Below are 27,429 nucleotides of genomic sequence, written 5' to 3' on the forward strand. Positions count from 1 at the left end.
AGAGGAGCATCTGCTGCAGGGGTTACCAGGGTAAAAAAAAAAAAAGGGTGAGAAGCCCATAGTGTAACTAGGACAAAGCAGCGAGCACTGTTTGCTGGGGGTTTAATAATTAACAACAAGGTCAGTGCTGCACTGAAGAGCAGCACAGAGAGGAAGGCGCTGCAGGGGGAAGCCTGGCTCAGGGAACGATGCTCTCTACCTCAGGGCAAGAGAGGGATGTGGCCAGCATCCCACCCTCCAGCAGCAGGAAGAGAGGTGTCTGGGGATGCCTTCCAGCCAGGACACCATGCCACCCCACATGTCTCTTCCCCTTGGGAAAACCAGCCAGGGGCAGCATCCTGAGTGACTGCTTGGAGCCAAGGCATCTGTCTACCTACAGCCCACCACATGCCATCAAATATTCATGTAAAATATTCATGTCAGCCTTAGCCCTGCCTCTGCATGGGTCCCACTCCAGGTGTGGGTCTGCACCTCTGCACTGTATCACAGAATGGTCGAGGTTAGAAGGGACCTCTAGAGATCATCCAGCCCACCCCCCCTGCTACAGCAGGTTCCCCTCGATCAGGTCGCACAGGAACGTGTCCAGGTGGGTTTGGAAACCTCCAGAGAAGGAGACTCCACACGCTCCCTGGGCAGCCTGTGCCACGGCTCCCTCCTCTGAACACCAAAGTTGATGAGGTCTCTCATCAGTCTTCTACTGACTAAACAGCTCCGGTTCCCGCAGCCTTTCCTCATAAAGAAGATGCTCCAGTCCCCTGATCATCTTGATGGCCCTGCACTGGCCTCTCTCCAGCAGCTCCCTGTCTGAGCTGTGGAGCCCCTGCCCTCCCCAGTGCCTGTGACCCAGCAGCAGCGAGGCCCCCGCGTCACACCGTGTGCTGCTGCTCCAGCGTGTGATGTGCCTGGGGTGAGGACAAGGACAGGTACAAGTGAACCATCTGGTCCCCCCACTCCAGTGGCCTTAGTCCCCAGAACAGCTTGTACAGCAACAGGAGGCTCGGGATGCGCTCTGCACGCGTTCACAGAGTGCCTCTCCCAGAGCATCCCTGACAGTGGAGATGGGCCACATCCTCAGGGCAGCCAGGACTGAGCCCGTGGCTGGCACAGGGCAGAGAGCTCCTGAGAAGTGCACAAGTGCATTAGCAACGTGGCTGCAGCCCAGGAAAATAAGTCCATTATGCTGGACTTATTACCTCCTCAATCAGCATCACAGGGATATGCTGGCACCCAACCATTCCCCCACCATCCATCACCAACCCTCCACCCTGGGTGCAGGATGCAGCACCCGCTGCTGAGGCCCCTCAGACTGCTCTGCCAACACCCCACGCCTCACAGGGGCCCTGCACAGCCCCGTTTTCCTCCACACCAGTCACACCACCACTGGGATCGTCACCAGCCAGGTCCTGCCCTGACCACAGCACCCAGTGACACTCCGGGGGGTCAGGACTCCCCCAGCCCAGCCACACTGAGCCATTCAAGACGGATTTCACCCCAAAGCCCTTCCATTTGTTCCCAAGGCAGCTGGCTCAATGCTCAGCAACGTGGCTGCTATTTGCCGTGCTGCCCGCTGGCCAGGGCACTGCCAGCTTGTTTACCAGGGACTTACTGCAGAAGCCATCCCGGCTGCTTTTTATCACTTCTCTTTCCATTTACCCTCGCAGAGTAAACAGGCCCCATCTGGCCCTGTCACGCTTCGTGCCGGCTGCGCTAAGCCTCGTGGTAATGAATAAAACCAGACGTGATGGTCCTCATCCCGGCCTCTGCATCCTCCCGAGGCAGCAAATTGTCCTCAGGTGCCAGCGTGGCATCGCCAACACGTCCCTGGCCTCCTCCCCACCCCTGCCATGGCCACCCGTGCCTTTGCAGCCCCCTCCTCTGCCTCCCTTCCCACCTGCTGCCTGCAGGAGCTGGTTTAACCAGCAGCATTCCCAGCACGGAGGGGGCCGCAGTCAGAGCGGGGCCGGAGGTGGCAAAAAGCCCTCAGTGAAGGCGAGGAGGAGCTCTCTCTTCTCTAGGTCAGAATAACTTGAGGCTTCTCACCCGTGGGCGGGGTGAGTTTTCTGGTTGCAGCAAGCCAGGTGTCTGAGCCCAGCAGACCCTCCTCAGCCGCTGCAAAGTTGTCAAGAGTTTCACTTGCTGCAGCAACAGCATCAGGGTGCAGCACAGTGCTGGGGTGCAGCACAGTGCTGGGGTAGGCTGAGACCAAGCCCAGCACAGGTAAACCCAGAGGAAATTTCCACTGCTGACAGATACACAGGCCAGTACAAGAGAAGAATGGAAGGACAGGAGCCCAAGCCTCCACGGCAGCACCCAGAGCAAAGAGGAATCACTCCTGCTGTGTTACCCCTCTTTCCCTCACTTCCCTTTCCCATGGGACACCTCTGCATCTCTCTGCTGGGACAGGGCACAAGGGCAGGACAGCAGGATCTATCCCTGCTCCTGGAGCAGGGAGGAGGCCGTGGAGACAGGAGACAACGCTGCTGCTGCCCTGGGCTCACGGGGCACGATTCTTTGCAAAGCCCACAGAGGAGGAGCAGAGGGGAAAGGGACTTCCCTGGCAGCTGCAGGGGAAGGGGATGGTTGCCCCTGGCCTGAGCCTCCAGCCTGTGGGGCAGTCTCCTGGCTGGCACTGCTGCTTCATCCACTGGGGAGTTGAAAAAGAGAGGAGAGTGTGCTGCACCCCTGCACGTGCACACACGCCCCAGCACACACACCGCATCCCAGACCACTGCACTCAGCACCTGGGCTGCTGCTCCCACCTCCCCAGGGCCACTAAAACCACTGAAAAACACTCTGAAAGAGCCCAGCCCTGGGACAGGGAACAGGAGTCACTTGCTCTCCATGCACCCTAATACAGACACCTCCCTCCCTCCCCCAAAATGTCCCAGGCACATCACAACCCAGCAGCCCTGCAGAAGGGTCTCACTGCTCCTCTGGCCACAGGACATTCATGGTGTGGGCCAGGGACCATTTGCTGATGCCCTGGGGCATGTTCCCAGCAGTTCTGAGAGCCAGCCCTGTCAGGTCCATGCCAGACAGTGATTTCAGCACTTTTGTGGCCCTGCTGTCTCATCTCCCACCTCACACCCCTCCCACGACTTGGGGCTGCCCTGACAGCAAGTGTGTGGCGCTGGGGCACCCAGAAATTGCAGGAGACCCGCAGGGTCCCAGGCTCCCCCCGCCCTGCCGCCCTGGCCCTTACCTGGAGGAGAATGAGGAGGAGGATGACACAGGGGTTGCAGGCTCAGCTCAGCTCCTGCTGGGTCCCTGCCCTCTGCAGAGTTCTCTGCCCTGGGGGTGGGTTTCCCTGCCCCTCTGGCTGGGGGGCTGCAGTACCCAGGGGGGATGAGCAGGTCTTACCCCGCCTCTCCCTGCTGCAGGCTCCCTCTCTGGCACTGGCTCCTTCACCGCCCTCGCTCTGTCCCTCACTCTCTGTGCCAGCAGCAGAGCTGCTCCAAGCCCAGCCTCATTAAAGAGACACACTCCCTGGTACCTCCGCCTCGGGGAGGGCTGAGGATGCTCTCACGGATGGCGCTGGGGGTCTCAGGGGACAACCAACACCCCTGGAGAGTGACAGGCACTGGCCAAGAGCAGAGCCCACTGCTGTGGGCAGCTCAGCACCCACAGCATGTGATGGCCAGACAAACTTAGGTGTTGGTGAGACCTCAGGGTGATGCTGTGGCACCCACAAACATGGGGTTTGGCTGTCTGGGACATGTAGCCGTCCCATGTGTCTCCCCCCAAACAAAGCATGAGGCAAAACACACTCCCCCATCAGCCAGATGAACTCTCCAGTACAAATACTGTGGACCACAAGTGTCACAACCAGCTTCACTAAGAAAGGTCTCAGCTTCCCTGAGACCACAACAAGAGGACTGGACATGGGCAGATGCTGAGCACTCACCTCAAACCCAGATGCCCTTGGGGTCCCCCCAGGACCGTCCTCATTAGCCTCCACGTGCTGCAGTGAAATCCCAGTCCTGAAGGGCAGGAAAGAGGGGGCATCTGGGAAGAGTCCAGCCTTTGGTGACAACAAGGCCCCTTGAGGAGGGTGCAGATGGTCAGGACGTCCCAGCAGAGCCAGGACACGTCTGCTGGCAGGGAGATCTCAGAGCCCGGGCCACGCTGGGAATCCCTCATGCGCTGCTGCCAGCCCGGCATTCCCCAGCAGGCCCAGAGAAACCCCACAGACGTGAGGTTCGTCCCTGCCCTGCTTCTCCCCAGGAGCTCCCTCACTGTGCTATAGATAGAGCTGTGCCCCTGCAGCTCTTTTTATAGAGCGAGCAGAGGGAAGCCACCCTCTCCCCTGCACCACCATCCCCACTGCCGCAGTCCCACTGACCCCGGAGCCAGCCCTGCCACACAGGCACAGGCAGGTGAGTTTGGAGCAGTGCCAGAGCAACGAGGCCTGGCAGAGCAGTATCATCCCATCTCCCCAACAGATCTCACCTCTAAGCTGACTCACGTGTCACTACAGCTTCAGCTGCTCAGCGCGGGCTTCATAGTTGATGGCAGGAGCAAAGGAAGAAAATCTCAGCAGAAGACACCCTTTGCTGCATGTGGTAGCACGAGGCACGCTCCTCCCTCACGACCCCTCACCCTGCGCTTCAGCCCACACAATTATCTGGCCGAGAGGCACTCTGTGTGTCCCTGGGGTGCCCGCAAGAGTACGCCGAGCCATTCCCTCTCCTCGTGCAAGATGCCCCACGGCATGCCGCTTCGCCTCCTTGTGCTGCACAGAGAGAGGAGAGCTAAAGCATGCAGCTGCTCTCCTTCCCTGTCATTTATGACCGCGGGGAAAGGATGCTAACCCATATATCACCCCCTGACATGCCAGCTCAGCGGGCTGCCAGAGGCAGGGCGCGCGCCGCCGCACATCCACGCAGCCTGCAGTGGGCACGGGCCTCCCGCTCCCATCCTCACCGTGAGCGCCGCAGCTGCTCCAGCCCCAGGAAGAAAAACCCGCAAGCTTTGATTTTTCCCTGAGATATTGTTTCTAGGCCAAGCTGAGGTGAAGAAAAGCATCCAAATGCGAGCGCTGGGTGGGTGCCAGCAGCCAGGGGGATGGGGCTCTGCCAGCCCACAGCGTCAGGCACCATCTGTGGACCCAGCATAACAGCAGGTGAATAACCCCGGCATGAGCAGCACTGGGGACACAGCTGAGCCCCCCCCCCCAGCAGCACTGGCAATGTGGCTGAGCCTCCCCCAGCCCCACCAGTCTTGGGAGATGCAGCCGGGCTCCATCTCGCTCCATACAGCGCTCACACTCACGTCAGACAACAGGCATGCGTGTCCTCACTCTGCACATCACAGCCACAGACAGAGCCCCGAGTGCTCAGCGTTGCCTTTCAGCAGAGCTAAGGCATGTGTTAAACCCTGCAAACACAGTCCCAGCTGCCATTCAGGACCCCATACAGCCCACACCAGCAGCTGCTGGCACCTTCCGGGTATTTATCCCCCAATCACCTGTACCTTGTCCTGGCTTGATTGAGTTGAATTATCACCCAGAGATAGGGCTGCCTGGAGGGAGCAGGGACACAGAGAGCTCTTACAGATACTCTCGGGTTCTCAGTCACTGATAAGATGATTTAGTGCTATGGGAGGAAATAACCTGAAGCCTGAGGAGATAACAGGTTGGTGTCAGGCTGGGAGTGACTGCGCTCAGCAGATCCAGGCAGGGGCTCTGTCTGCAGGGAGAGGGGCAGAAGTGAACTGTTCAGCTGTCTGCTGCTCCTAAATCGGCATGAATGAAACCAGATCCGGAGGAGGGGTAGCCATGGAGGAGGAAGGGAACGCCAGTGTTGGTTTTGGTCAAAATGGGGCACACATTGGTTTAACCTGTCCAGTATTGGCCTGCTCGGCTGCAGGGAGGTACAGAGGGGCTGGAGGGAGAAGGCAGCAGGAAATGAAACCTTGCAGAGATAGAGACGGCTCCTGGAGACATCAGGGACCCCGGGGGAGATGAGCTGGGAAAGCCGCCAGCACTCCTGCCCAGACTTAACCAAGAACCTCCCAGGATGCTGGCGAAGGCAAGTGGGGCTGGAAGCGTGTGTGGCTCTGACACAGACCTCGAACGAGCGCTGATAGCCGCCGCGTTTCATTTCCACAGCTGAAAACAGCCGGGGCAGCGGTGGGGTAGGCACGGGGCAGCCGTGGGGTGGGCACGGGGCAGGTGGGTTTACCCAGCGGCCGCCTCCGCGCAGCTTTCGCCGAGGCAGCGGGCTCGCTGCTGGAAGCGAAACTGGCCGGGTTTCAGGAACCGAAACTCGCCCCGCTGCTGACGCCCGCCTCTCTGCTTCCTGCACAGCGGGCGAGGCTCCGAGCGCCGGGCTCTCCGCGCACGGCAGCACGGCCGGGCCGCGGCGTGCCGCAGGCCGCGACTCATCGCTCCGGCTGCCCGCTGCCGGCCGTCTCCCGCGGCCCTGCCGGCGCGGATCGGCTGCGGCCGCCACGGTGCCGGCAGCGACCGCGGGGCTCAGCGGCACGGCGGAGTCGCGTCAGGTCAGCCTGTCCCTTCGCACGGCAGCCCGAGGGGCTGAGCTGGGGGCTGGGTGCCGGGCAGCGCTGGCCCGATTCCCTGGCGGGCTCGCCCCCCGCCCGCGGGCAGCGCTGGGGTACGCGGGGCTGGAGCCCCACCGAGGAGTTGGGCGGGGGAGAAGGGGCCGGGAGAAAGGGAGCTGTTGGAGAAACCGTCCCGAAAGAGCCGGGGTGAAAGGAATGGGGGGCGGGCAGGGCGCGGAGGGAGCTGCAGGGGCTTGTCTCCAGCCCACGGGAAAACGCTGTCGGGGCTGAGGGCAGCGCGGGGAGCGGGTAACGGGGTGGCGGGCCGGGGAGCGGACATGTCCGGGCAGGTCCCTGGCCGGGCGGCTGCTTCCCTCTAGCGGGGACCGGCGGGGGCTCGGCCGGACCCCCGCCCGCCGCGTCCCGGGGCCGCCCCCGCGGGCACGTGGTGCGGGCGGGACGCGCTTCCGGGGCGGCGGCGGCGCTGCGGGGGGAGCCCGCGGCGCCACGGCGCGGGGGTCCCGGCCGAGCCGGTGCTGCGCGGGTGTTCCCACGCGTTTCCAGCTCCCAGGCTGGCCGGGTGACGGGCCCTGCGGAGGTGGCCCCGGGGACACCCTGCTGTCCCCCCACCTGGTCCCGACCGCACGCAGGGTGCGCGCTGGGGGCGAGGTCGGCCACTCCAGCACCGCTGAGCCGGCCGATCTGTCACCATGGTTCCCCCCACCACCCCAGGCGTGAGCTGCCCTGCGCAGGGAAGACCAGAGAAAGGGAAACTTGTGTTTTGGGAAATGAGTTTGATTTTGTTCAATACCCACAGCGTGAGACCCCCTGACAGCAGCAATGGGGAGACCCAGGAAGGAACCCACCAGCGGACCATCCCCTCAGCCAGCTACAGCTGCCCCCAAAACCTCCCCTGCCGCGCCACCACCTTCTGCCTCAGCCACCCGCGCCAAGGCTGCGGCCACGGGCAGCCGATCCCGGAGCGCTCCGGCTGCTGGGGCTGCCGGCCCCAGCCCGAGGCGAGGGGCAAAGCCAGGCTGCTCTCAGCCGAAATCCACAGCATCCCGTGGGGCACAAGGAGATGCAGGGGACCAGCAACGCACAGCGTCTGCCAGGAGTCGCTCTGGAACCCAGAAGAAGCTGCCTGATGCCAGAGGAGCCGCCAGACCTGACCGCAGTCAGCAGAAGCAGCAGCCTGAGGCTGACCCGAGCGGGGCCTGGAGCCGATTCCTGTGCCCTGTGAGCAGCCAGGACATCCCGTGGGTAGAGAAGGAGACCCGGGGCCAGCGGACCAACCCCAAGTGGTACGAGTGGCGTGAGAACCGCATCACAGCCTCCGTGGCCCCCAAGATTGCCAACAGCAAGTTTGCCAACGGCAAGACGTCCGAGGTGCCCCAGTCCTACCTGAAAGCAGTGGTGGGCTCCAGCCCCCAGGTGCAGACGCCAGCCATGTCCTGGGGGGTCCGCAACGAGAAGGCAGCCGTGCGGGCCTACGAGCAGCTGAAGTCGCGGGCCGTGGGCAAGCCGGTGCGGGTGGAGGAGTGTGGCCTCTTCATTCACCCGGACAAGGAGTGGCTTGCCGCCAGCCCGGACGGCATCATCACGGAGGAGGCCACGGGGAAGGCCCTGGGGCTGCTGGAGGTGAAGTGCCCCTACAAACACAGGAACAAGACGGTGAGTGAGGCCTGCAAGGACAAGGACTTCTGTCTGGAGGTAGACAGGGGCTCTTACACCCTGAAGAAGAATCATGCCTACTTCACCCAGGTCCAGTGCCAGCTGGCGGCTGCTGGCTTGCAGCACGCCGACTTTGTGGTGCATACCACCAAGGAGACGGCTGTGGTCCCCGTGGAGTTTGACTCCCAGTTCTGGGGGCAGACGGTGCCCAAGCTGGAGAAGTTTTACACCCAGGCGGTGATTCCCCACCTGGAGGGGAAGGCAGGCAGCTCTGTCTGGGCCAAGGAGGAGTAGACTCCCTGGCCTCACTCGCCTGGATGCTCGCTCAGCTGCACAGAGCCAGCTTCAGTCCCCTAGCATAGGAATTCCGCTTGGTTTGGCTGCTCTTCTTGGACTGTTCACTGCCTCTGCCCTGATGCAGCTGCCTCGGGACTGACCCACTGTACCAGCACAACCCTGCCTTGGTAAAGGCCCCACAAACAGCAAGGGGCTCCTGCCCAAGCCACTTGGTTCCTCCCCCCCTCACTGTGTCTGTCCCCAATTTGGCCCAGCAGCACTGCCTGATGGATGCAGGCACGCTGGATCTGCGGGGGGAGCCACTGATACCTCTGTGCTGGAATAACAGACTTAGCTTGTCAAGACAACTGGATCCTTTGGCACCTCAGCTACTACTCTCAGGACTAAATCACAACTGCACTCCAGAGTGGAGACAGAGCCAGGGCAGGCTTGTCAGAGTCCAAGAGCAAAACACAGCCTTTGAGCCAAGTACTGATGTGCCTTAAGAATTGTAGTGAGGGTGCATGGGACACCCTTCCTCACCAAGCCATCAGACCTACTCCTTCTTTGGAGTAACCCCTGAGGCTCATGACTAGTTGGCTGAAGCCTTGGGAAGACTCTGCCCATTGAAGAGGTTGTTCCCAAGCCCAGAAGATGTTCCTGTAGAGCCCCTTGGCAGGGCAGGAAGGTGGACATCTCTCTCTTAAATGCAAGACACAGTGGCCCTTGTGTTCTGTGCTCTTGTGGTGGAAGGGAGAAGGGTTGTGTGAGATTCACCCACCAGGTCCCCTCCTCAGAAGGGGAGCACTGGGGTCCCAGAGCGACAGGAGACCCAAGGCCACTGAACTACTCCAAAGCCACCACCATTATGGCAAAAGTACTTTATTATATACATAAGACTCCAGCCACACTCCACAGGGCAAGGACCAGAATTTGCTATTTTACATATCAATACAAAGTAACTATAAAAACATAAAGCACTTTTGGGGCCCAGGCTTTCCACAGGAGGAGAGAGGCACAGGGACGAGCCTGGGGGCTGCTGAGTGACAAGGGCTGCCCCAAACCCTCCCGCAGCTGTGGTCCCACAGTAACCAGATGTGCAAGTAGGAAAGAACCCGGTTAAGAAAAGTCATAGGGACTGGCAAGTGGGGGCTGTCCTGCTCCCCCACCCCACGGACCGAGCCAGGGGTCCTTGGGCCAGAAGCAGGGTCTGCAGCCCCCAGGGAAAGTGCAGAAGGCACGTGGGCCAGGCTCTTTGGAGGGGCTGTGAGGAGGAGGTGGGATCCAATGGTTAGTGCACGCAGGGCCCCATCGTATCACACACATACACACTGGGGACATGGAGTGTGGGGAAAAGCCTTCCACTGCCAAACTGAAGCGGGGCCTGGAGAGGGCACATCCTGTGTGTCTGGAGCAGCAGTTGCATAGCAGAAGGGGCTCAGGGCCTGCTCTTGACAAGGCAGTAGGTTTTACCCTACGTGTCCAGGAAACGAACACCAACTTCTGCAATGGAGAGAGTGCTGGGAAGAAAGGCCCTCCCAGCTCCTGGCTCCATCCAAGCTCAGTCTCAACACCCAGCTGGTGCTGAAGCAGGTGCTCCACCAGACAGGCCTGCAGCCACAGAGTACAAGCTTCTGTTATTCCAGAGGTGGAAAATACAGGAAGGTTAACCAGAGCACTCTCTTCCCCTGTCAAAGGGCTCCCAGCCTTGCCCCCCAGCTGACAATACCTTCAGTGTCCATCCTGGTTTCGGCTGCGACAGAGTTAATGTTCTTCCTAGTAGCTGGTACAGCACCATGTTTTGGATTTAGAAGGAGAAAAACATTGATAATGCACTGGTGTTTTAGTTGTTGCTAAGTAGCACTTATCCTAAGTCAAGGACTTTTCAGTCTCCCATGATCTGCCTGTAAGGAGGTGCACAAGAAGCTGGGAGGGAGCATGGCCAGGACGGCTGACCCGAACTAGCCAAAGGGCTATTCCATACCACCGAATGTCATTCCCAGTACAGAAACTGGGGAGTGGGCTGGGAGGGGCTGATCACTGCTTGGGGGACTGGCCAGCAGGTGGTGAGCAACTGCATTGTGCATCATTGTCTGTTTTAGGTTTTACTTATCTCTCATTTTGTTATCCTCCTTTTCATTATTATTTCAATTATTAAACAGTTCTTATCCTACAAGTTTTACCTGTTTTTTGTTGTTTCTTTTCCCCAATTCTCCATCCCACCAACAGTGGGAGGAGTGAGTGAGTGAATGGCTGCACAGTGCATTAAATCAAATAATGCCACAACAGTCTCCTACCAGGAATCTCACCCCTCCTTTACACAGGAGACCTCAGTGCATCTGGAGAACATGAGCCAAGGAGGGCTGCTCACCAAGAACAGCCTTTGCAATCACCTACCAGAGGATGCCTTTGCTGCTCCTGACCCAACAGAACTGTCCTGGAGCTGAGGGCACAGCAAATGAAATCAGGAGCACCACGAGCCAGGGGAAGGACCTCCCCTGTGCAGCCTACAAGGCTGATGAGATAGAGATGGACAGCTCCACCAGCACCCCCACGATGCAGAGCCTCAGCCTGCTTTGGGTGTCAGCAGCACCCACGTCCCTTCCCCTGATGCCCCAGAGAGCGGCACACGACACGGAGGGAGCTCGGCTGGGCTGCACCGACCTGCTGGAGGAGAACTTGGGTCACCGGGGCTCTGCCGTCACAGCCCACCCAAAAGTCTGAGGCAAGGAAAGGAAAATGGTGAGGAAAAAGGAGGAAGGGGAGTCACATCTCGGGGTAAGTGTAAGCTTCCACCACACTACAGAAACACTACTTGGCCTAGATTCTCCTCGGCTGCCCTGGGGGAAAGGCACTGAGCCAGATTGACGTGAGGACAGAGATGTTTCCGAGCGACCTAGTGCACGGCTGGACCACTCTCCTCTCCCCCCCACACCTCTGGGCTAACCCATCTCCGTGGCCAACGCCATCCCCAGGGAGGACACGCGTGGCAGCTTCCAGGAGTCAGAAGTGGAAGGGGGACAGTCAGGCCCCACCCCTCCCCTGCCATTACTGTGCATTGATTGTCTAGCCAAACCGGGCTACAGTCTTCAGTTTAAAAAGAGGACCCCCGGGCTCCCTGCTCTGCAGGAGCTTCAGTCACAGAAGCGCTTGCGGGGCACCGTCCGAGCTCGGTTCGAGCGGCGGATCTCCTGCTTGGCGTCACGGCACCGCTGGCAGATGAAAACCTCAGGCACGTTGGATTTGCGGATCTTGGCACAAGAGAGGTGGATCCAGGTAGCGCACTCGTTACACTCAATCATGGGCCTTCCTGCGAAGGGCTTCAGGCAGAAGCAGGTGATCAGATCCCAGGCGTCGTCGTCTGGTCGGGGAGAGAGACACCGGTCAGAAACCGCCTTACCGGCTGCCTCCGGCCCAGCCAGCCCCACGGGTGGCAAATGGCTCAGCCCACACTCACCTTCTGCTTTGGTGTTGGGAGCTGCTGAGAATTCGACTCCTGAAGTTGCAAAAGGGTCGGGGGGAGAGAGAAAAAAAACAAAGAGGAGATGAGCAGTGAGGCCCTACAGCCCTCCTCAGCCACATTTCAGGTCTGCGCTGCTTGCTCTGCAGAACAGTTACCAAGGGGCAAGCCAGCTCCCGGCCCTCTGCTCCTCCTTGCTCCCAGACCCCCATGCTACTCCCCTTGCTGGGAGAGGCTCGGGCCATGGGTGGCTCAAGATGAGGGAGGGACAACATTCAGCACTGTCTGCAGCACAACTCTGCACTCCCTCAGACACTCACCGCTAAGCTGGGAGCTCCCTCTGCTTGCATCTTCCCCTTCGCTTTGGTCCAAAGTACTACAAGAACTGGGGCTTTTCCTCCCTCCGGAGCAGGGGTCGTGCTCCTTTAGCTGAGGATCATCATCTGATGGTTTCTCAGTCTCCTGCACTCCATGCATCCAGTCCTTCTCCTCCTTCATTAGCTCCTCCAGGAGGGAGTTGGGCTGGGGGTCCCCAGCTGGGTTGAGGGAAGGCTCCAAGAGCTGCTCTTTCATGGGAGGCATCTGTCCCTTCAGCGCGGCCAGCTCCTTCACCTCATCCTGCTCTGCCCCAAAGCCCTTCCTAGCGCTCAGAGGCACCCTCTTCTCCACCTCCTGCTCCAAAATGAGTTTCTTTGCTGGCGGTTTCTTCCGTTTGGTTTGCTGGGGCCGGATGTCGTAGAAGCCAGTGGGGAAGGCAGGGCAGCTCATGAGCAGGCTGTTGTCCACAGCCCCCCTGGCCATGGCATTCCTGCTCCTCCCGTTGTCTGTTGGGACGTGGCAGTCAGAGGAGTGGGACGAGGCCCAGCTATCACTGTCCTGAGTGCTCCCTGTGCTGTTCTGGGGACTCATGCTGCCTCCATGGGTCCAGGGCTCATTCTGCAAGAGGGAAAGATGTGGGGCTAGCACAGGAGATGTCAACACAGACGTTCAGGGTAAGGAGAAAGGGGCTGGGGGAGGAGAATGACTCTGCAGGAGAAGAATTAGGAGCTGAGTCTACACGTGGTGGGGCACTCAGGAGGAAGCAGCCTTTCTGTACAAGAACATCCCACAAGCCCACTTACCTCTTCAGGGTAGGGGATGTAGCCTGCGTAGGCCAAAACGAAGGTGCAGAACTGGTTGAAATCCTCCACAGTTCTCTGTCGTTTCTGCAACGGCTGTAACAAACACCATGTGTCAATTAAACTTCCTGGACACCCCTACCTGAGCCGAGTACCATAGCTGACCCTGGCAGCCAGCCCTGGCCCGACAGGCACTTATACAAGCACCTAATATATAGGTCACTCAAACATCCATCCTTCCTGCAACCCATCTGCATCATCTGGGCCCTTAAAACCCAGATCCCTGCGGGGGGGATGGAGGGACACACACAATGACGACACGGTGGGACAGCCAGAGAGCAGAGCAGCCGCCCTGCCAGGAGTGAGTCAGAGGCTCGGGAGCTCCGGTGCCGGGGACGGCCGCCCACGGCCCGCCGATTCAGGAGCAGAGAGAGAGAAGACGCCCGGGCTGGGAGGGCACCCGGCGATTTGGGCTTCCCCGGCGGCTCCCGGAAGCGTCCGGCGCCGCTCGGGACACCGTCCCACCGACGGAGCGCTGGGAGCCGCGGCGCCGGGGGCGGGACCGCCGGGAAGAGCCGGGGGCGGGCGGCGGAGCCAGCCCGGCGCGGTGCCCCGCGAGCCAGGGCCGGAGGAGCGGACACCCCCCTCACCGCCGCCCAGGGCACCGAGCGGAGACCCTGCGGCCCGGCCGCACGGCTCCCCCCGCGGTAAAGCAGCCTCGGCCCGCCGGGAACGGCAGCGGAGAGGAGCGGAGGGGGGGGAGCCCCGGCCGCCGCCCGTCCCCGCGCCGGGCACCTGATGGCTCCCAAGATGGCGCCGCGCTCCCGGTCCTGCCCCGAGCGGCCGCCGGGGGCGGGGGGCGACCCCATCCCCCCCCCCACGGACATTCTCTGCGAGAGCAAACACTCGCCCCGGCACGGGACCCCCACCCCCGGAACCGGCACACAACACCCCCGCCTCCCCCCGCTCACGCGCAGCCCGGCACCCGGGGCCCGCTCCGGCACGGACACGCCGCGGCACAGCCGGGCCACGCAGGTCCCCGGCCGCCGCCGCCCCCGTGCACCATCCCCCGCCCGTGCCGCTGCCCCCGAGGGCTCCTCGCACACACGCAACCCTCCCCGCGGGCGCACGCACCGACCCCCCCACACACGGGCACACACACACACAGACCCCCACACCCGCGGACACACGGAACCGACCCCCCCCGGGGCACACGCAGACTTTTCCCCCTGTGGCACACACACAGAGCCAGCCGGCCCCCTCCCCCCCCAGACACCCCCCACGGCCACGGGCACACACACAGAGCCAGACCCCCCCCGCCCAGGAGCACACACACACACCCCCCACAGCCGCGGGCACACGCACAGAGCTACCCCCCCGGGAGCACACACAGACACCCCCCACAGCCACACGCACAGAGCCACCCCCCACCCCAGGAGCACACACACAGCCCCCACAGCCACACGCAGAGCCACCCCCCACCCCAGGAGCGCACACACCCCCCACAGCCGCGGGCACACGCACAGAGCCACCCCCCCGCGGGCACACGCAAACACACACACGGAGCCTCCCCCCCTCCCGCGCACACACACCCCACACACAGAGCGCTCCCCCTCAAGCACACACAGAGCACCCCCCGCGCTCCCTCCCGCAAAGCCGTCCTCGACACACGACCCTCCCCCCAGTGCACACACACACGACCCCCTCCCCGCCACGCGACCCCCCCCCGCCGGCCGCGCGCAGAGGATCTTTTCCCCCGCTTGCGCGCACACACACACACACACACACACACACACACACACACACACACACACGAGCACCCCCCGCGCCGACACTCACGGGCGACCTCCTCCCTCTCCCCCTCCGCGGGCACCCCCGCAACTCGTGATGGCCCCGAGCACCCGCACATAGCCTCTTGGCCCCTCGCCGGCCGCCCCGCTCACCTCCTCGGGCCCGGGGGAGCCGGGGCTGGGCACTGGGCTGCTCCCCGCTGAGCGCGGCCCGCCGCGGGGGAACGGTGCTCCGGGGGCGGCGGCCTCGCGGCCCTCACCTGCCGCCTCCCCGCCGGCGCTCATACCGCCGCCGAGCCCGCCCTGCCGTACGCTGCGCGGTGCGCTGCGGCCCTGACCGGCGCGGTGCGGTGCGGTGGGTGCCCGCCGCCGGTCGCAGCGAGGCTCGAGCGCCGCCCCGGCCGCAGGGGCGGGACCACCTGGTGGCGGGGAAGGCGGGGGCGGGGCCTCGCGCCCCGATGCGGGGCGGGGGGGGGGGTGTCCGCCTCCACCGGCGCGGGTGCACGGGGAGGGCTGGCACAGCCCCGGGACGCGGCCGGCCGCCGGCACCGCCACAGCGCCGGGCACTCCCCGCCCGGGGCCCCGGGCTGCCGCTCCTCCCGCTGCCCGTCAGCCCCGCCTCCTTGTAGACCCCCAAACCGCAACCCTGAGCCACCACCCATCACCGGCCATGCCCCGGCTCCGTGGCCCCCGGGGGGACAAGGACCCCCATCCCCCCTCACCCCATATTCCCCAAGGAAAGGCCAGCGCTGCACCCGCTGTGTCCTGCGTTTATTTACACTGCAAACCTCAGTGCAGGCGGGCATGGAGGGGTGCTGGGCAGCCCCCCGGGGCCGGTTTGCACGGGAAGGCGGGCAGCGAGGTGAGGTGGCACCGGCACAGTGCAGGGAGAGGAGTGGGGCCTGGGCAGAGACAGGCTCTTCCTCCCTCAGCACTCCAGACCAAGCGAGCCCCAGCTTCCAGGGGCTGGGGGAAGAGGCGGGGGTCACTTTTAGCAGCAAAGGCCTCATTTCCCTCCAGGGCAGCAGAGGGGACGATGGTATGTGATGGAGCCGGACTAGTGTTCAGCCAGTTAAAAAGAAAGGGGCAGAGAGGGAAGCAAAGAAACATGGAGAACAGCTCCTCCCCTGCCCTCCAGAGCACGGAGTTAAAGGGGGGAGGTGTCAGGACGAGGGGGGGTGCTGTGTCGGGACACCTCCTTCCCTCGTCGTGGCAGAGCACTAGCTCCAGGCACAGTCGCTCCAGCGTGCCCGGCAGCGGGCACAGCCCTGGCCAGCAGCAGAGGCCCTGGGCCACACACAGTGCCGGGCTCCTGCTGCTCGCTGTCCTCCCGCCCGGCCCCCGGAGCGGACAGCAGGTCAGGGGGCAGCTGGAGGGCACGGCTGAAGGTCCATGTGGGCAGAAGCATCCTCGGCACTCTGCCAGGCACAGTTGGGATGGAGGCCGAGGCGGCTGAGCTCCGCGCTCCCGCCTCCGGCACAGTCCGGCTCCCGCCTCCCTCATAGGAAGCCCTCCTTCCGGAACTGCTCCTTCAGGATGTCTCTGTACTGGTCAAAGCCACCCTCGATGCGGGTGACGGTGGCCTTCTCACACACCCACAGCTCCTGGCACACCAGGCGGATGAAGCGCTCGTCGTGGGACACCAGGATTATGCCACCCTGCCAACACACAAGGAGGGGAGAGAGGGAACTTAGCGGGGGCTCAGGGCTGGGGGCATGGAGATCCTGTCCTGTACCCCTGGACATAGGCCCTCAAGTTTCCATCTGCTCCAGGAGAAACTGAAGTTTCACAGGCAGGGACCTAGTCCCAGCCTTTCCTTCCTTCAGGAGGCCAGACAGATCACCTTTGGAGGCAGCTCACGCAGCAGTACCGTATTTAGCCTCTCCTCTCGGAAGGCAAGCGCAGGGTCTGTACCTGGCTCTCCATGTCTCCCACAACTTCGAGGATGGAGATTCCAGGTAGAGCCACTGACAGTCAAAAGGCGTCCAGGCAAGGCCCCAAGCAACCCCAGTTAAGCTTCTGACAGGAAAACTGCCCCAACGTGAGCAACCGTGAAACAGCAGGAACCAGGCTGATCGCAGCGGTATCTGGAGGCTGAGTCTTTGGACATCAGCTGTGAAACGTGGCGTGGCCCTGAGGCAGGGCTGAGTGCTGCATGCAGCACCTGAGAAGTCATGGGGTGTAAGTGACTGCTCAAGATGGGGCACAAGGTGCTCTATGGGCTGCTGCTGCCTCTCCCAGCCACTCGTAGCCAAAGCCAGTGAGACAAACCACCAGGATGGACAACTAAGGCAGAAATGTCACCAACTTCCCAAATTCTGTCCTGGAGAAGCCCCCACTGGTATTCAACCAGCCACCTCTGGCTGAGATACCAGGTAACTTGAGCTGGAGGCTGCAGGAAGCGTCAGAAAAACAGGAGATCTTGCCAAGGGAACCTTACCCGGAACTTATTCAGTGCCTTTGCCAGTGCCTCGATGGTCTCCATGTCCAGGTGGTTTGTTGGCTCATCCAGGATGTAGAAGTTTGGGCTGGAAGAGAAGGCAGCCCTGAGCATGTGCTGGAACAGGCCTGGGCTGCGCCCATACCCCAGCAACCTCCACCACACTGCTGCTTCAGCCACAGCCACTGACACGGGCCTGGCTCCCAGAGCAGCATCTCCTCTTATCCCTGTGAGCCCAAAGCAGGGGGAGAAGCCCCCTCCTTCCTTCCACACAGATCCCCACAGTGACAACCTCCCTCCCCACCAAAGTCCCAAGGACGGGGCAGCGGAAAGTCTGCGGGTGCCCACCGTTGTCCTGGGGAAGGCTCCAGGGATGGAGCCAGACAAAACCAAACAGCACCTGGGAGAGAATTACCAGGACATTGTCATCTGGGCGAAGGCCACACGACTCTTCTGGCCTCCAGACAGGCTGGCCACGGGCCGCACGGCCAGCTCCCCCGACACGCCGTAGCTGCCCAGCTGGTGCCGGTACTCCTCCTCCGTCTTCCCTGCGGGATGTGTCACGACACGGCTATGGCACACGGGTGATCATGAGGCTGGGCAGTCTGTGCCAGGCTGGCACGGCAAGGGAGAGAATTCAGTAGCCACTGCCAGGCAATTCCCTGCCAAGCAGGAGGTTTGCAGGGAAAACCCGACAGACATAAGCGGGGGCTGTGGGCTGGTGACTGGCTCCCAGAGACGCTGCTCCCGGTTCCCCGGCACTGGCACCGCAAGGTCCAGTGGTGGAGAAGGGAGATGAGAGTTCTGGTGGCTGGGGAAGAGGATGCTGGCACTCATCCTGTGCCCAGCAGGAAAGTGGCTCCTCTGTCCCGGAGGCCTGAGGCCTGCAGCCAGCCAGCTTCCCCTGCTTCTCACAGCCGGGGTGGGGAGTTAACCCAGAGCAAGTGGCGTCCCTTAAGCACTGACATGACAGAGCCTTCTGCCCAGGGCCAGGGGACACATCAGTGCTGCTCCAAAGGAGACCTCAGTGGCCCAGATCTCCTGAGATCTCCAAAACTCACCTGGGAACTTCCTTGCCAGTAACTCTACAGCACTGATGTTCAAGTCCAGTTGATCCACATGGTGCTGGCTGAAATAACCGATCTTTAGGTTTCTGCAGAGTGAGAAGAGAGATGAGGAGCTGGTACCAGGCCCTGCAACCACGGTGCTCACAACTGCAGCTACAAGAAGGATGGCTTGTGCATGGGTGTGCAGGGCTCACTCCCACCACCTGAGCAGCCCAGCAGCCTTCCAGCTGCACCATTCCTCCCAGTCCCTCAGCCCTTCCAACCAGGTACCTGTGAGCATGTCTGATCCCTCTGACTGGTGCCAGCTCTCCCATTAAGATCTTTAGCATGGTCGACTTGCCAGCTCCGTTTTCTCCAACCTAGAGAAGCAGCAGCAGCATTGGAGAGTGTGAAACCCAGGAAGGTGCTTTGGAGAGGGGCACAGTGATCAGGGAATTTCATCTCTCTTGGATGATCCCACAGCAGAGCAGGGCAAGGTGAGAGTCTAACCAGCAACTCCAGCTGCCTGGAAGCTGCACTTCTACCACTGATGAGCGGCACAGGCAGCCATGCCAGGGGATGTTTCCTCCCCAGCCTCGTCTGCAAGCACACAGCATCTCTGCTGCCCCATCCCATGTGGCAGGAGCCCCAGCACACATTGCTGCCCTTAGCTAATGGCAAGTTACAGAGAAGATGGACCCAGGGTCTCTTCTCTGAGGCGCCTGTGGAAGGATGAAGGGAAGGGTCACAAGCCACAAAATCTAACTGGTGTTAGGAAAAACGTTCCAATGTTCCTCAAAATTAATATGATCAAAAGCTGCACTGGGACTCAGAGGAATGGGAGAAAGAGTCCTCACTGGAGATCTAAACACAGTCCCAGGCTGCCCAGGGAGGTGGAGTCCCTGTCCCTGGAGATATTCAAAAGATGCAGAGATGAGGTGCTGAGGGACATGGGTTAGTGATGGCAGTGTGAGGGGAGTGGTCGGGGCTGATGATCTTAAAGGTGTTTTCCAACCAAAGTGCCTCTACAATTCCCAGAATTCAACTGAGTAAGGACCTGAGCAACCTGACCTGACATGAAAGCTGTCCCTGCTCTGAGCAGGGGCCTCCGTGTTAGTCCACAGGCCCACGTACCACACAGATGCGGGACTCGAGGTCAGCAGAGACAGAGAGGGAACGGAAGATGTAGTGACTTGGGTCATAATAGAAGTCTACTTCATCCAGCTGCAGGATTGGGGGGGAGAACTTCTCAAAGCCATCAGGGAACCTGGGAGGGCAGGAAGAGATGAGGGATGGCCAGAAACTTCAGAGACCCTGCTCCCAGCAACACCAACTCCCAGAGGCACCAACTCCCTGCTCCTCTGAAGCCCTCCAGGTGGCAAGGAAGGCTTCCCTACCACGCAGGGCCTCCAGGAAGGATGGTCACAATAAGGGGGCATGGATCTAGAGCCTTGGTCCCAAAAAGGAACCTGGACTGGTCACAGGGGCCTGTCTGGGCCCCCTGTCAGAGTAAGGCTCTCCTGCAGGAAGGGTTGGTTGTCCCAGTCGGGACAGGACCCAGGAGGAGCTCATGTCGCAAACAGAGCCAAGCACCCTTCAAACAAAGGCTCAGGAGACACTTACTTCATGATCACCTCAGACTCCTTGTCCACGGGTTTCAGCTCTGGCCTGCAAGAAGAGGAGACACATAACTAAAGTGCCTTGCATTGGGCATCTGGTTCCCACACCAGAAACCCAGGAAGAGTCTCCAGCTCTGCGACACTTCATTCTAGCCAAAGCCCAAACTACCCCTGGATCTCCCAGGCAGCCTGGGAACCTCTGTGCCTTCCCCACCTCCAGAGAGAAGCAGGACAGGCACTCACAGCTTCTCCAGCAGCTTGAGCTTGCTCTGCACTTGGGATGCCCGGTTGGCATTGTAGCGAAAGCGGTCGATGAAAACCTACAAGAGAGAAAAGCATCAGAGAGCCCAAGGTCCCCTTCAGCCTCTGATGCCAAACCTCCTGCAGCAACGCAGCCACATCCCTGCGTCTAGAAGGAAGGGACGAGGCTGGCAGAAGTGTGCCCCGGCATTACCGGCTTCTCCCAGTACCTGGATGTGCTCTCGGTACTGCTGCTGCGCTTCATACTCCCGCTGCTGGTTCTTCAGCCGCTCCTCCTTGATCTTCATGAAGTTCTCGAAGTCCCCGCGGTAGGTGTCCAGGCGCTGCGAGTGCAGGTGGATGATGTCCGTGGCCACCGCGTTCAGGAAGTTCCTGTCGTGGGACACCACGAGGATGGTCGACTGCCAGGTCTGGAGGAGACAGCGAGAGGGAGGCCTGAGCACCATCAAGCCAGAGCCCAGTGCTCGGTCCCACTGCCCAGTGAGGTGAGACACGAGCCTGAGGGATGTCTCCATCCCTAGCTCTCACTCTGTCTCAGGGCCTCCTGCCGCTTCCTACCTGCAGGTAGGTCTCCAGCCACAAAATAGCCCTCACGTCCAGCATGTTTGTTGGCTCTGAGGGAAGGGAAAGAGGCACAAAGGTCAGGAGGGCTCATGGGTTTGATGGGGTGTGGGCACAGGGGCCGAGGCTCAACAGGGACACTCCTCGCATTCCACACCAGTACCCAGACCCCAACACACAGCAGCAGCATCTCACCCAGATCCCCCCGCCAAGCTGGGCACCTCCTGGCCACAGGGTCAGCCCCTGCGCTGAAGGGCTGGCAGCCGGGGCGTGTGACAGGGACAGCTTGGGGCAGGATGGCACGCAGACCACCCGGCTGGGGCACAGGGCAGGGCTCTGCTGAGCACAGTGAAAACAGCCGCTCCAGCAGACTGCCTGCAGCACTGCCAGCCCTGCCTGCCGTGCCAGGGAGGCATCAGCAGCCCTGCCTGCCATGCCAGGGAGGCACCAGCAGCACTGCCAGCCCTGCCTGCCATGCCAGGGAGGCATCAGCAGCCCTGCCCCCCGTGCCAGGGAGGCACCAGCAGCCCTGTCAGCCCTGCCCCATCACACAGGGCTATTTTGAGCAGGCAGCTAAAGGCCACGGCATGATCCCAGCCCTGGCAAGGGCACGGGCAGGCCCAGCAGTGGTGTCAGAGGGGACTTGCAGTATCGACTTACCATCCAGCAGAAGGAGATCTGGCCTAGATGGAACAAGACACAGGTATCAGAAGGGAAAAATGAGTGGAGAGACAGTGCAAAGCTATACACAAATATGTTTCGCTATACACAAAGAGCTGTGACACCTCCAGTGCTCCCCACCCTGAAAGCCTGAGTCAAGAGGACCCCCAGGCAGCATCCCTGCACCTCCCAGCAAGGAGAGCTAAGCCCATGGTATGAAGATCAGGACACCAACCTGGCAAACAGGGCTCTGGCTAAGGCCAATCTCATCCTCCAGCCTCCGGAAAACTCTCTGAGGAGAGAAGAGGTTGCAGAGTTAACACAGAACACCGCTGCCTTTGCCTACTTGCCAGGCTCCCTGCAGCCCTTCCAGCTCTGCTGTCACCCAGAGACAGCTTATCCCTGAGGAGATCTTGGGTACAGGGCAAGATCCACAGCCCAGCAAGCAGGTGGGTTGGCACCCCCAGGGCAGGAGACCACATCAAATGGGCAATAATAAGCCCTCACTCTCCCACAGGGCTCTCTTTTGCCTGGGGGTTTTCTAAGGAACAACATCTCCCCAGACCCATTTCTGTCCCATGCCCAGAGCTTGGAGACTTACTTGGTTGTCTGTTGTTGCATCTTTGCATTAAAGCCCAGCCCAGCGAGAATGACGGACGCCCTGGGGGAAAGGGGAGAGAACTGGAATGCAGCTACAGCATCCCATGGCATCCCCACAGCACCCCATGGCATCCCTACAGCACCCCATGGCATCCCCACAGCATCCCATGGCATCCCCACAGCACCCCGTGGCATCCCTACAGCACCCCATGGCATCCCCACAGCCCGAGGTCTCGGACCCACAGCCACCAAGGGTCTGCTGCACGGTTTAAAGCTGTTCTGGTGCAGGAAGTGTTCCCTGCACACCCAAGAGCAGTGCTTGGCTGGGAGATGCAGCCAGCTGGGCACAGCATCCACAGGGAGCCCCAGGAGGTTTGCAAGAAGTTTTCAGCATTTTGGCCAGGAAGAGAGTCCCGGCCACCACCATCCCAGAAACATGCCCCAGACACCAGGAACCTAGGGAGGGCCAAGAGGAGCAGCAGCAACAGTGCAAGCCATTTGAGGCAAAAAAGCATCCCTCCAGTTTTAAGAGGAAGCCTTACTGCTCCTAACCCAGCAGAGCTGTGGCAGGAGGAGGCAAGAGCAGCAGGGAAAGTCCTTCGTACCCACATGCTGGATCACAGGGTCACAGTACCATCTTCCACGCCACATATCGCTGCCCAACTCGAGCCATGCCAACAGACAGGAGAGCCCACAGGGCAGTCTCACCTTGCTGGGGCCTTGTCTGCCTCAATCTCCTCCAGCTTTGCGTAGATCTCCGACAGCCTGGCACCTTCTGTCCCTTCTCCCCTGGCGCAGGACAAAGAGGGGTGTGTGGGATGGCGCAGGGTCCGGCTTTGAGCGCGGGGGGAGGCAGGACTAAAGCAGGCACGACGCAGCCCAGCTCTGCCAGAGCCCTTGCTCTGAAGGGAGAGGCCCCAGAGGAGCCCTGGCGCTCAGCGCCTCACCTGCCGTTGCTGAGCCGGGCCGCCAGCTGCCTCTCCTCGCGCAGCAGGGCCTCGCGCGCCGTGTCGCACTCCAGCACGCTCTGCAGCGCCGGCGTCTCGTCCCCCGCCACCTCCTGCTCCACGTGCAGGATGCTGATGTGCGCGGGGATGCGCAGGCTCCGGCTGGCCACCATCTTCAGCAGCGTGGTCTTCCCCAGCCCGTTCCTGCCCACCAGCCCGTAGCGCCGGCCGAACGCCAGGTTCAGGTCTGCTCCCGCCAGCAGGACGCTAAAGCAAGAGGACGGGCTGGTACCCGCTCAGAATGCCCCATGGACGGGGAGAACCGGCTGTCACCTGCCCCCAGCGTATCTCGGGCTGTGCTGGAGCCAAGCAGCCATCACTAACTGCTCCTGCCCAGAGCAGCCAGTTCTGGGCTCCCCAGCTCAAGAGGGACAGGCAACTCCTTAGAGAGAGGCCAGTGCAGGGCTCCAAAGATGATCAGGGGATTGGAGCACCCTTCTTATGAGGAAAGGCTGTGGAACCTGGGGGAGACCTCATCAACACTGACAAGTACCTAAAGGGTGGGTGTCAGGAGGATGGGGTGACACTTTTTTCTGCAGTGCCCAGTGACAGGACAAGGGGTAATGGGCATGAGCTGGAACACAAAAAGTTCCACCTAAACAAGGAAAAACTTCTTTGCTGCTGAAATGAGGGAGCCCTGGCACAGGCTGCCCAGGGAGGGTGTGGAGGCTCCTTCTCTGGGGGTTTCCAAACCCACCTGGACACGTTCCTGTGTGACCTGACTGAGGAGAACCTGCTTTAGCAGGGGGTTGGGCTGGATGAGCTCTAGAGGTCCCTCTCTTCCAGTCCCCACGACTCTGTGACTGTATGAAAGCCAACTGAGTCAGACACCCACCTTGCCCTCAGACCTTTCCTGTAGCCTCTGTAATTTCCCAGCCACTCTCCAATCCAGTCTCAATGCCCCATGGCCCAAAACTCCAGGGGGTTGTGTCCCACTTTCCCCGTGCACTCACCGCTCACCGAAGGACACATCGAAGTTCTCGATGCGCACATCATACGACTTGTTCTTGCCTGATGACTCCATGCGAGTCTCCTTCTTGCTGGCAGCTTGGCTGGCAGATGCCTCCTCAAGGACCCTGCAGGCACCCAGAAAACAGAGAAGGGGGCTCAAGAGAAAAGCTCTGGTACAGCCAGATCCCAGCCATGCTCAGCAAGATGAGACAGGGACGTTTGAGGCACCTTCCATACTCACAGAGGGCCAGATGACTTCAAGGAATCCCGCTCCATCCTCTTATCCTGCTTGGCTTTCAGCCTGGCTTCTGCCTTCTCCAGTTTCTTGGCATTCACCATCTGGGGCACAAAGCAGCGAGTTTAAAGGAGGATCTTCAGGAAAAGTCCCAAAAGCCCAACTCCAGGAGAAAAGAGATCAATGTCTGGAAGGGAGGGAGGTAGGGCAGGGGAACTGGGACAGATTCGAGTGCATTTTGAGGAAGCCAATCAGGCCAGGAAATCACTTCAGGAATGAACTCCTAAATCAGCAGCTCATCCACAACAGTTCAGCCTCAGCCAGGCTGAGAGTTCAGTTGACCCTAACAAACGGGCAGTGTCTGTCATCCCAGGGACCTTGATCAACCAAGTCCCTCAACAGCAGCAACCAGCTACCCCTGCACCCTCCCTGGCCCCGGCCCACGTGGCGCTTCCCTTCCCGACACGTTACACTGGAGCCAGCCCAGAACAAACTCGGCTTACACAGCAGATCAACCACAACACGGACAAAATGCATTTAACTAAACCTGAAGGCAAGGAGGAGACAAGTGTTTTCTTTAACCTGGCCTTTGGTCTAGGGCAGGCTCTCAGCCCACCCCAGCTTACCCCTGTGTCAAGTCAAATCTTTGTTTCTCATCGAGAACACTTTGGGATATTTCTAGGCAACTCTGCAGGCACCGGAGCACGTTACAGACCTGCACACCAGACTGAAGGGTGTCTTGTCACTGGAGCTGTGACTGCATACCCACAGACAGGTCGAGTCACTCTGTAAACTCCCTTGATCTCCCTGTAAGACATGTCCTCCAAAACTTGGGAGGCCTCCCCAGGCTTCCCCTGAATTGTCTCCAAGTTTTCTGTCCAAGTTGTGGACAGGAGAGCCAGAGAGTGAACCCAGCAGCATCTCCAGTGCCAAAACCCAGCAACAGCTGTCAGCTTTCACTTAAGACGCCCATTCAGACATGCAGGGAACACATTAGGTCTCGGCCTCCAAGTGAGGAGTTCTGACCCTCAATGTTACCCCAGGAAGGGAGGGCTCCACAAGAGACCAGCCTGGCAGAGACTGCCCAGCCTGTACAGCAACCGCTGTCCTCACTTTGCAGTGCACAACCACTCCTCCCCTGTACTCAAATTTGGGCACAGCCAAAGCAGGGAGCAAGCCAAGTTGCTCCTGAGCAGTCATAAAGGTAAAGGTGTTCCCCTTTCCTCCTTGGGCCATAACTGCTTCCACACTTCTCTGCTCACGCTCCTCTTTCTCCTGTCACCACAACCCACAGCCACTGCTAAAGCTGGGCTTATGACCTCCCTGCAGCAGCTCTCTGGAAAAGAGCTGCTCCCTGCTATCTCCCCATCTGAAACATCCCAACCTCCAGCCTTTAGCCAGGATTTTCTCTCTCACTGAATATGGCAAGATGTCATCCTGGTACATCCTGTTTCTCAATGGAAGGTTGTGCTGTAGAAGCCAAAGGTCCCCATGAAAGTCAGAGAAGCTGTGGTCTGAGCACCACCAACCACTGTACCAACCAGGCTTTGAAGCTCATTACATTGTGGCAAAACAGAGCTGCTCACTCCTGTTGAGCCTCTTTACCAGACCAAGGTCAAGAGTTTCCCAACCCACAGAGAACCTGGGAAGGAGGAGCAGTCGCCCTGCAGCTGCGCCTCTGACCAGGCTGGGTGCCTGTCCTCTGCTCTCTGAGGGGCAGGTGAGCAGAGCAGGGCAGGAGGCTGCAGCCCCACGCATCTTCTGCTCCCACTGGGCCTGCTGGTTTAGGAATGAAGGCACAGCCCCTTCACTTACCGAGGTCTGGCCTCTCTTCAGCAACAGCCCCGGCAGCAGGTCCACGCTGGCATCAGCTGTAAGGAGACGGTCGGGCTGGTGAGGATGTGCTCCAGGGGAGCTCCACAGAGTGCTGCCTGTGACCAGGCACTGCTGTTCCCTCTCCCAGGAGGATGAAGGGACCAGAGAGTGGCTCATCTCCTTCCACCCCAGCTCACCCTGCAGGCAGCCACAGCCCAGCAGTAGGAAGAGAAAGAGGGGCTGCATCTGCGAGGGGGAGCCCGAGATGCACAGGGGCCACGGTCCCCAAGGGCAGGCGTGTGCAGGCTCAATGCCCCAGGTCTGCCCTTGTGGCGCCCTGGCGATGGCGGGGCAGGAGCTGTGCGGGTGACAGGCGTGTGCAGGGGTTCCCCACAGCCTCTACTCACTGTATCCATCGGTGATCTGGGAGAGCTGGATCGGGGCGTCCAGCAGCACCTGGCTGCAGCGCTGGGCTTGGCCCTCCTCCCTGCAAGAGAGGAGGAGGAGGAGGAGGGTGAGGGGATGGGGGTGAGAAGGGTGAGGAAGGCTTGAGGGGGGCGACCCTTACAGCTGGAGGGTGTTGAAGAGGCGCTGGCAGATCTCCCGGATGGCGCCGTCGTCCTTGGCGTCCTGCGACACCTCCCGCAGCAGCTCTCCCACCGCCTCCACCAGCTCGTCCACCGACTCGAAGTCGGCCCCGCTGCCGTGCAGGATCCCTGCGGGCACACGCCGCCGGTCGCGCTCACCGACAGGGGGCACCCTCCCGCCCCCCAACACCCAGCCGACACCCGGGCGCGGCCGCCTATCGCGACAGCGGGAAGGCTATCGCGACATCGCGCTGCCGAGCCGACCGGGAAGGGCGAAAGCCCCTCTCACCCGTCACGTAAGCGAAGACTTCGCCGTCCAAGTCCGGGAATTCGCTGCGGAGGATGTCGGCGCAGGAAGCCATATCGGAGGCGTGTAAAAGCGCTGCCCCCTCCCCACCCCCGGCACCCGCGGTGCGGGGGACCGCTGCTGTCGCCGAGCCTCAGCGAGCCCGGTGGGAGCCGAGGCACGGAAGGACGGGGCTGCCGGGAAGGAGGCGGGAGGCCGCCATACGCGAGGGGACCGCCGGGAAGCGCAGGACGGGGCCGGGACGGAGCGGGGCGGGGGCAGCGCGTGCGCAGTGCGGGACCGGGGACGGCGCTGCCACGTGCCGCGGCGAGCGGCCCCCCCCGGGGCAACGGCCCCGGTAGGGGCCGTTGCCCCGGTGGGGCCGCTCGCCGCGGCACGTGGCAGCGCCCAGGTAGCAAATCATAACGTAAACCGTTATTATAATCGTATGCTAATCGCTGACCAATCGCGGTAACCCTGTAACTCGGGTGTAAATGCAGCGCGGAAACTTTTTGACAGCTCCGAGAGCGGGTGTGGGGTTT

At 61.0% G+C, this 27,429-nt stretch overlaps 3 protein-coding genes across 5 annotated transcripts; 1 reads left to right on the forward strand and 2 right to left on the reverse strand.

Moving 5' to 3' along the window:
- The first annotated feature begins 5,934 nt into the window (after positions 1 to 5,934).
- LOC133626438 (uncharacterized) lies at positions 5,935 to 10,009 on the forward strand. Of its 2 annotated transcripts, none has more exons than XM_062005751.1 (2): positions 5,935 to 6,135; positions 7,319 to 10,009. In XM_062005751.1, exon 2 carries the CDS (start codon positions 7,342 to 7,344, stop codon positions 8,467 to 8,469), a length of 1,128 nt encoding a protein of 375 aa, XP_061861735.1. In that variant the 5' UTR covers positions 5,935 to 6,135; positions 7,319 to 7,341; the 3' UTR covers positions 8,470 to 10,009. The 2 variants fall into 2 exon arrangements, with proteins under 2 accessions (XP_061861735.1, XP_061861734.1); XM_062005750.1 differs by lacking the exon at positions 5,935 to 6,135 and adding an exon at positions 6,376 to 6,501.
- On the reverse strand, positions 9,316 to 15,198 carry LOC104563054 (PHD finger protein 13). Its single transcript, XM_062005752.1, has 5 exons — positions 14,973 to 15,198; positions 13,033 to 13,125; positions 12,232 to 12,847; positions 11,909 to 11,947; positions 9,316 to 11,812 (listed from the first exon to the last, which is right to left on the reverse strand). Exons 1-5 carry the CDS (start codon positions 15,102 to 15,104, stop codon positions 11,586 to 11,588), a joined length of 1,107 nt encoding a protein of 368 aa, XP_061861736.1. The 5' UTR covers positions 15,105 to 15,198; the 3' UTR covers positions 9,316 to 11,585.
- A 387-nt stretch (positions 15,199 to 15,585) lies between these two features.
- ABCF3 (ATP binding cassette subfamily F member 3) lies at positions 15,586 to 27,130 on the reverse strand. 2 transcript variants are annotated; one of them, XM_062005536.1, is made up of 21 exons: positions 26,891 to 27,130; positions 26,583 to 26,730; positions 26,422 to 26,501; positions 26,015 to 26,070; positions 24,206 to 24,303; positions 23,967 to 24,089; positions 22,954 to 23,220; positions 22,715 to 22,795; positions 22,008 to 22,067; positions 21,642 to 21,698; positions 21,407 to 21,429; positions 20,744 to 20,799; positions 20,395 to 20,595; positions 20,168 to 20,244; positions 19,929 to 19,973; positions 19,440 to 19,572; positions 18,597 to 18,685; positions 18,321 to 18,412; positions 17,675 to 17,807; positions 17,260 to 17,347; positions 15,586 to 16,477 (listed from the first exon to the last, which is right to left on the reverse strand). In XM_062005536.1, exons 1-21 carry the CDS (start codon positions 26,961 to 26,963, stop codon positions 16,319 to 16,321), a joined length of 2,139 nt encoding a protein of 712 aa, XP_061861520.1. In that variant the 5' UTR covers positions 26,964 to 27,130; the 3' UTR covers positions 15,586 to 16,318. The 2 variants fall into 2 exon arrangements, with proteins under 2 accessions (XP_061861520.1, XP_061861521.1); XM_062005537.1 differs by lacking the exon at positions 22,008 to 22,067.
- Positions 27,131 to 27,429: the final 299 nt, after the last annotated feature.

The sequence above is a fragment of the Colius striatus genome, chromosome 12, assembly GCF_028858725.1.
Source record: "Colius striatus isolate bColStr4 chromosome 12, bColStr4.1.hap1, whole genome shotgun sequence".
Taxonomy (NCBI): Eukaryota; Metazoa; Chordata; class Aves; order Coliiformes; family Coliidae; genus Colius; species Colius striatus.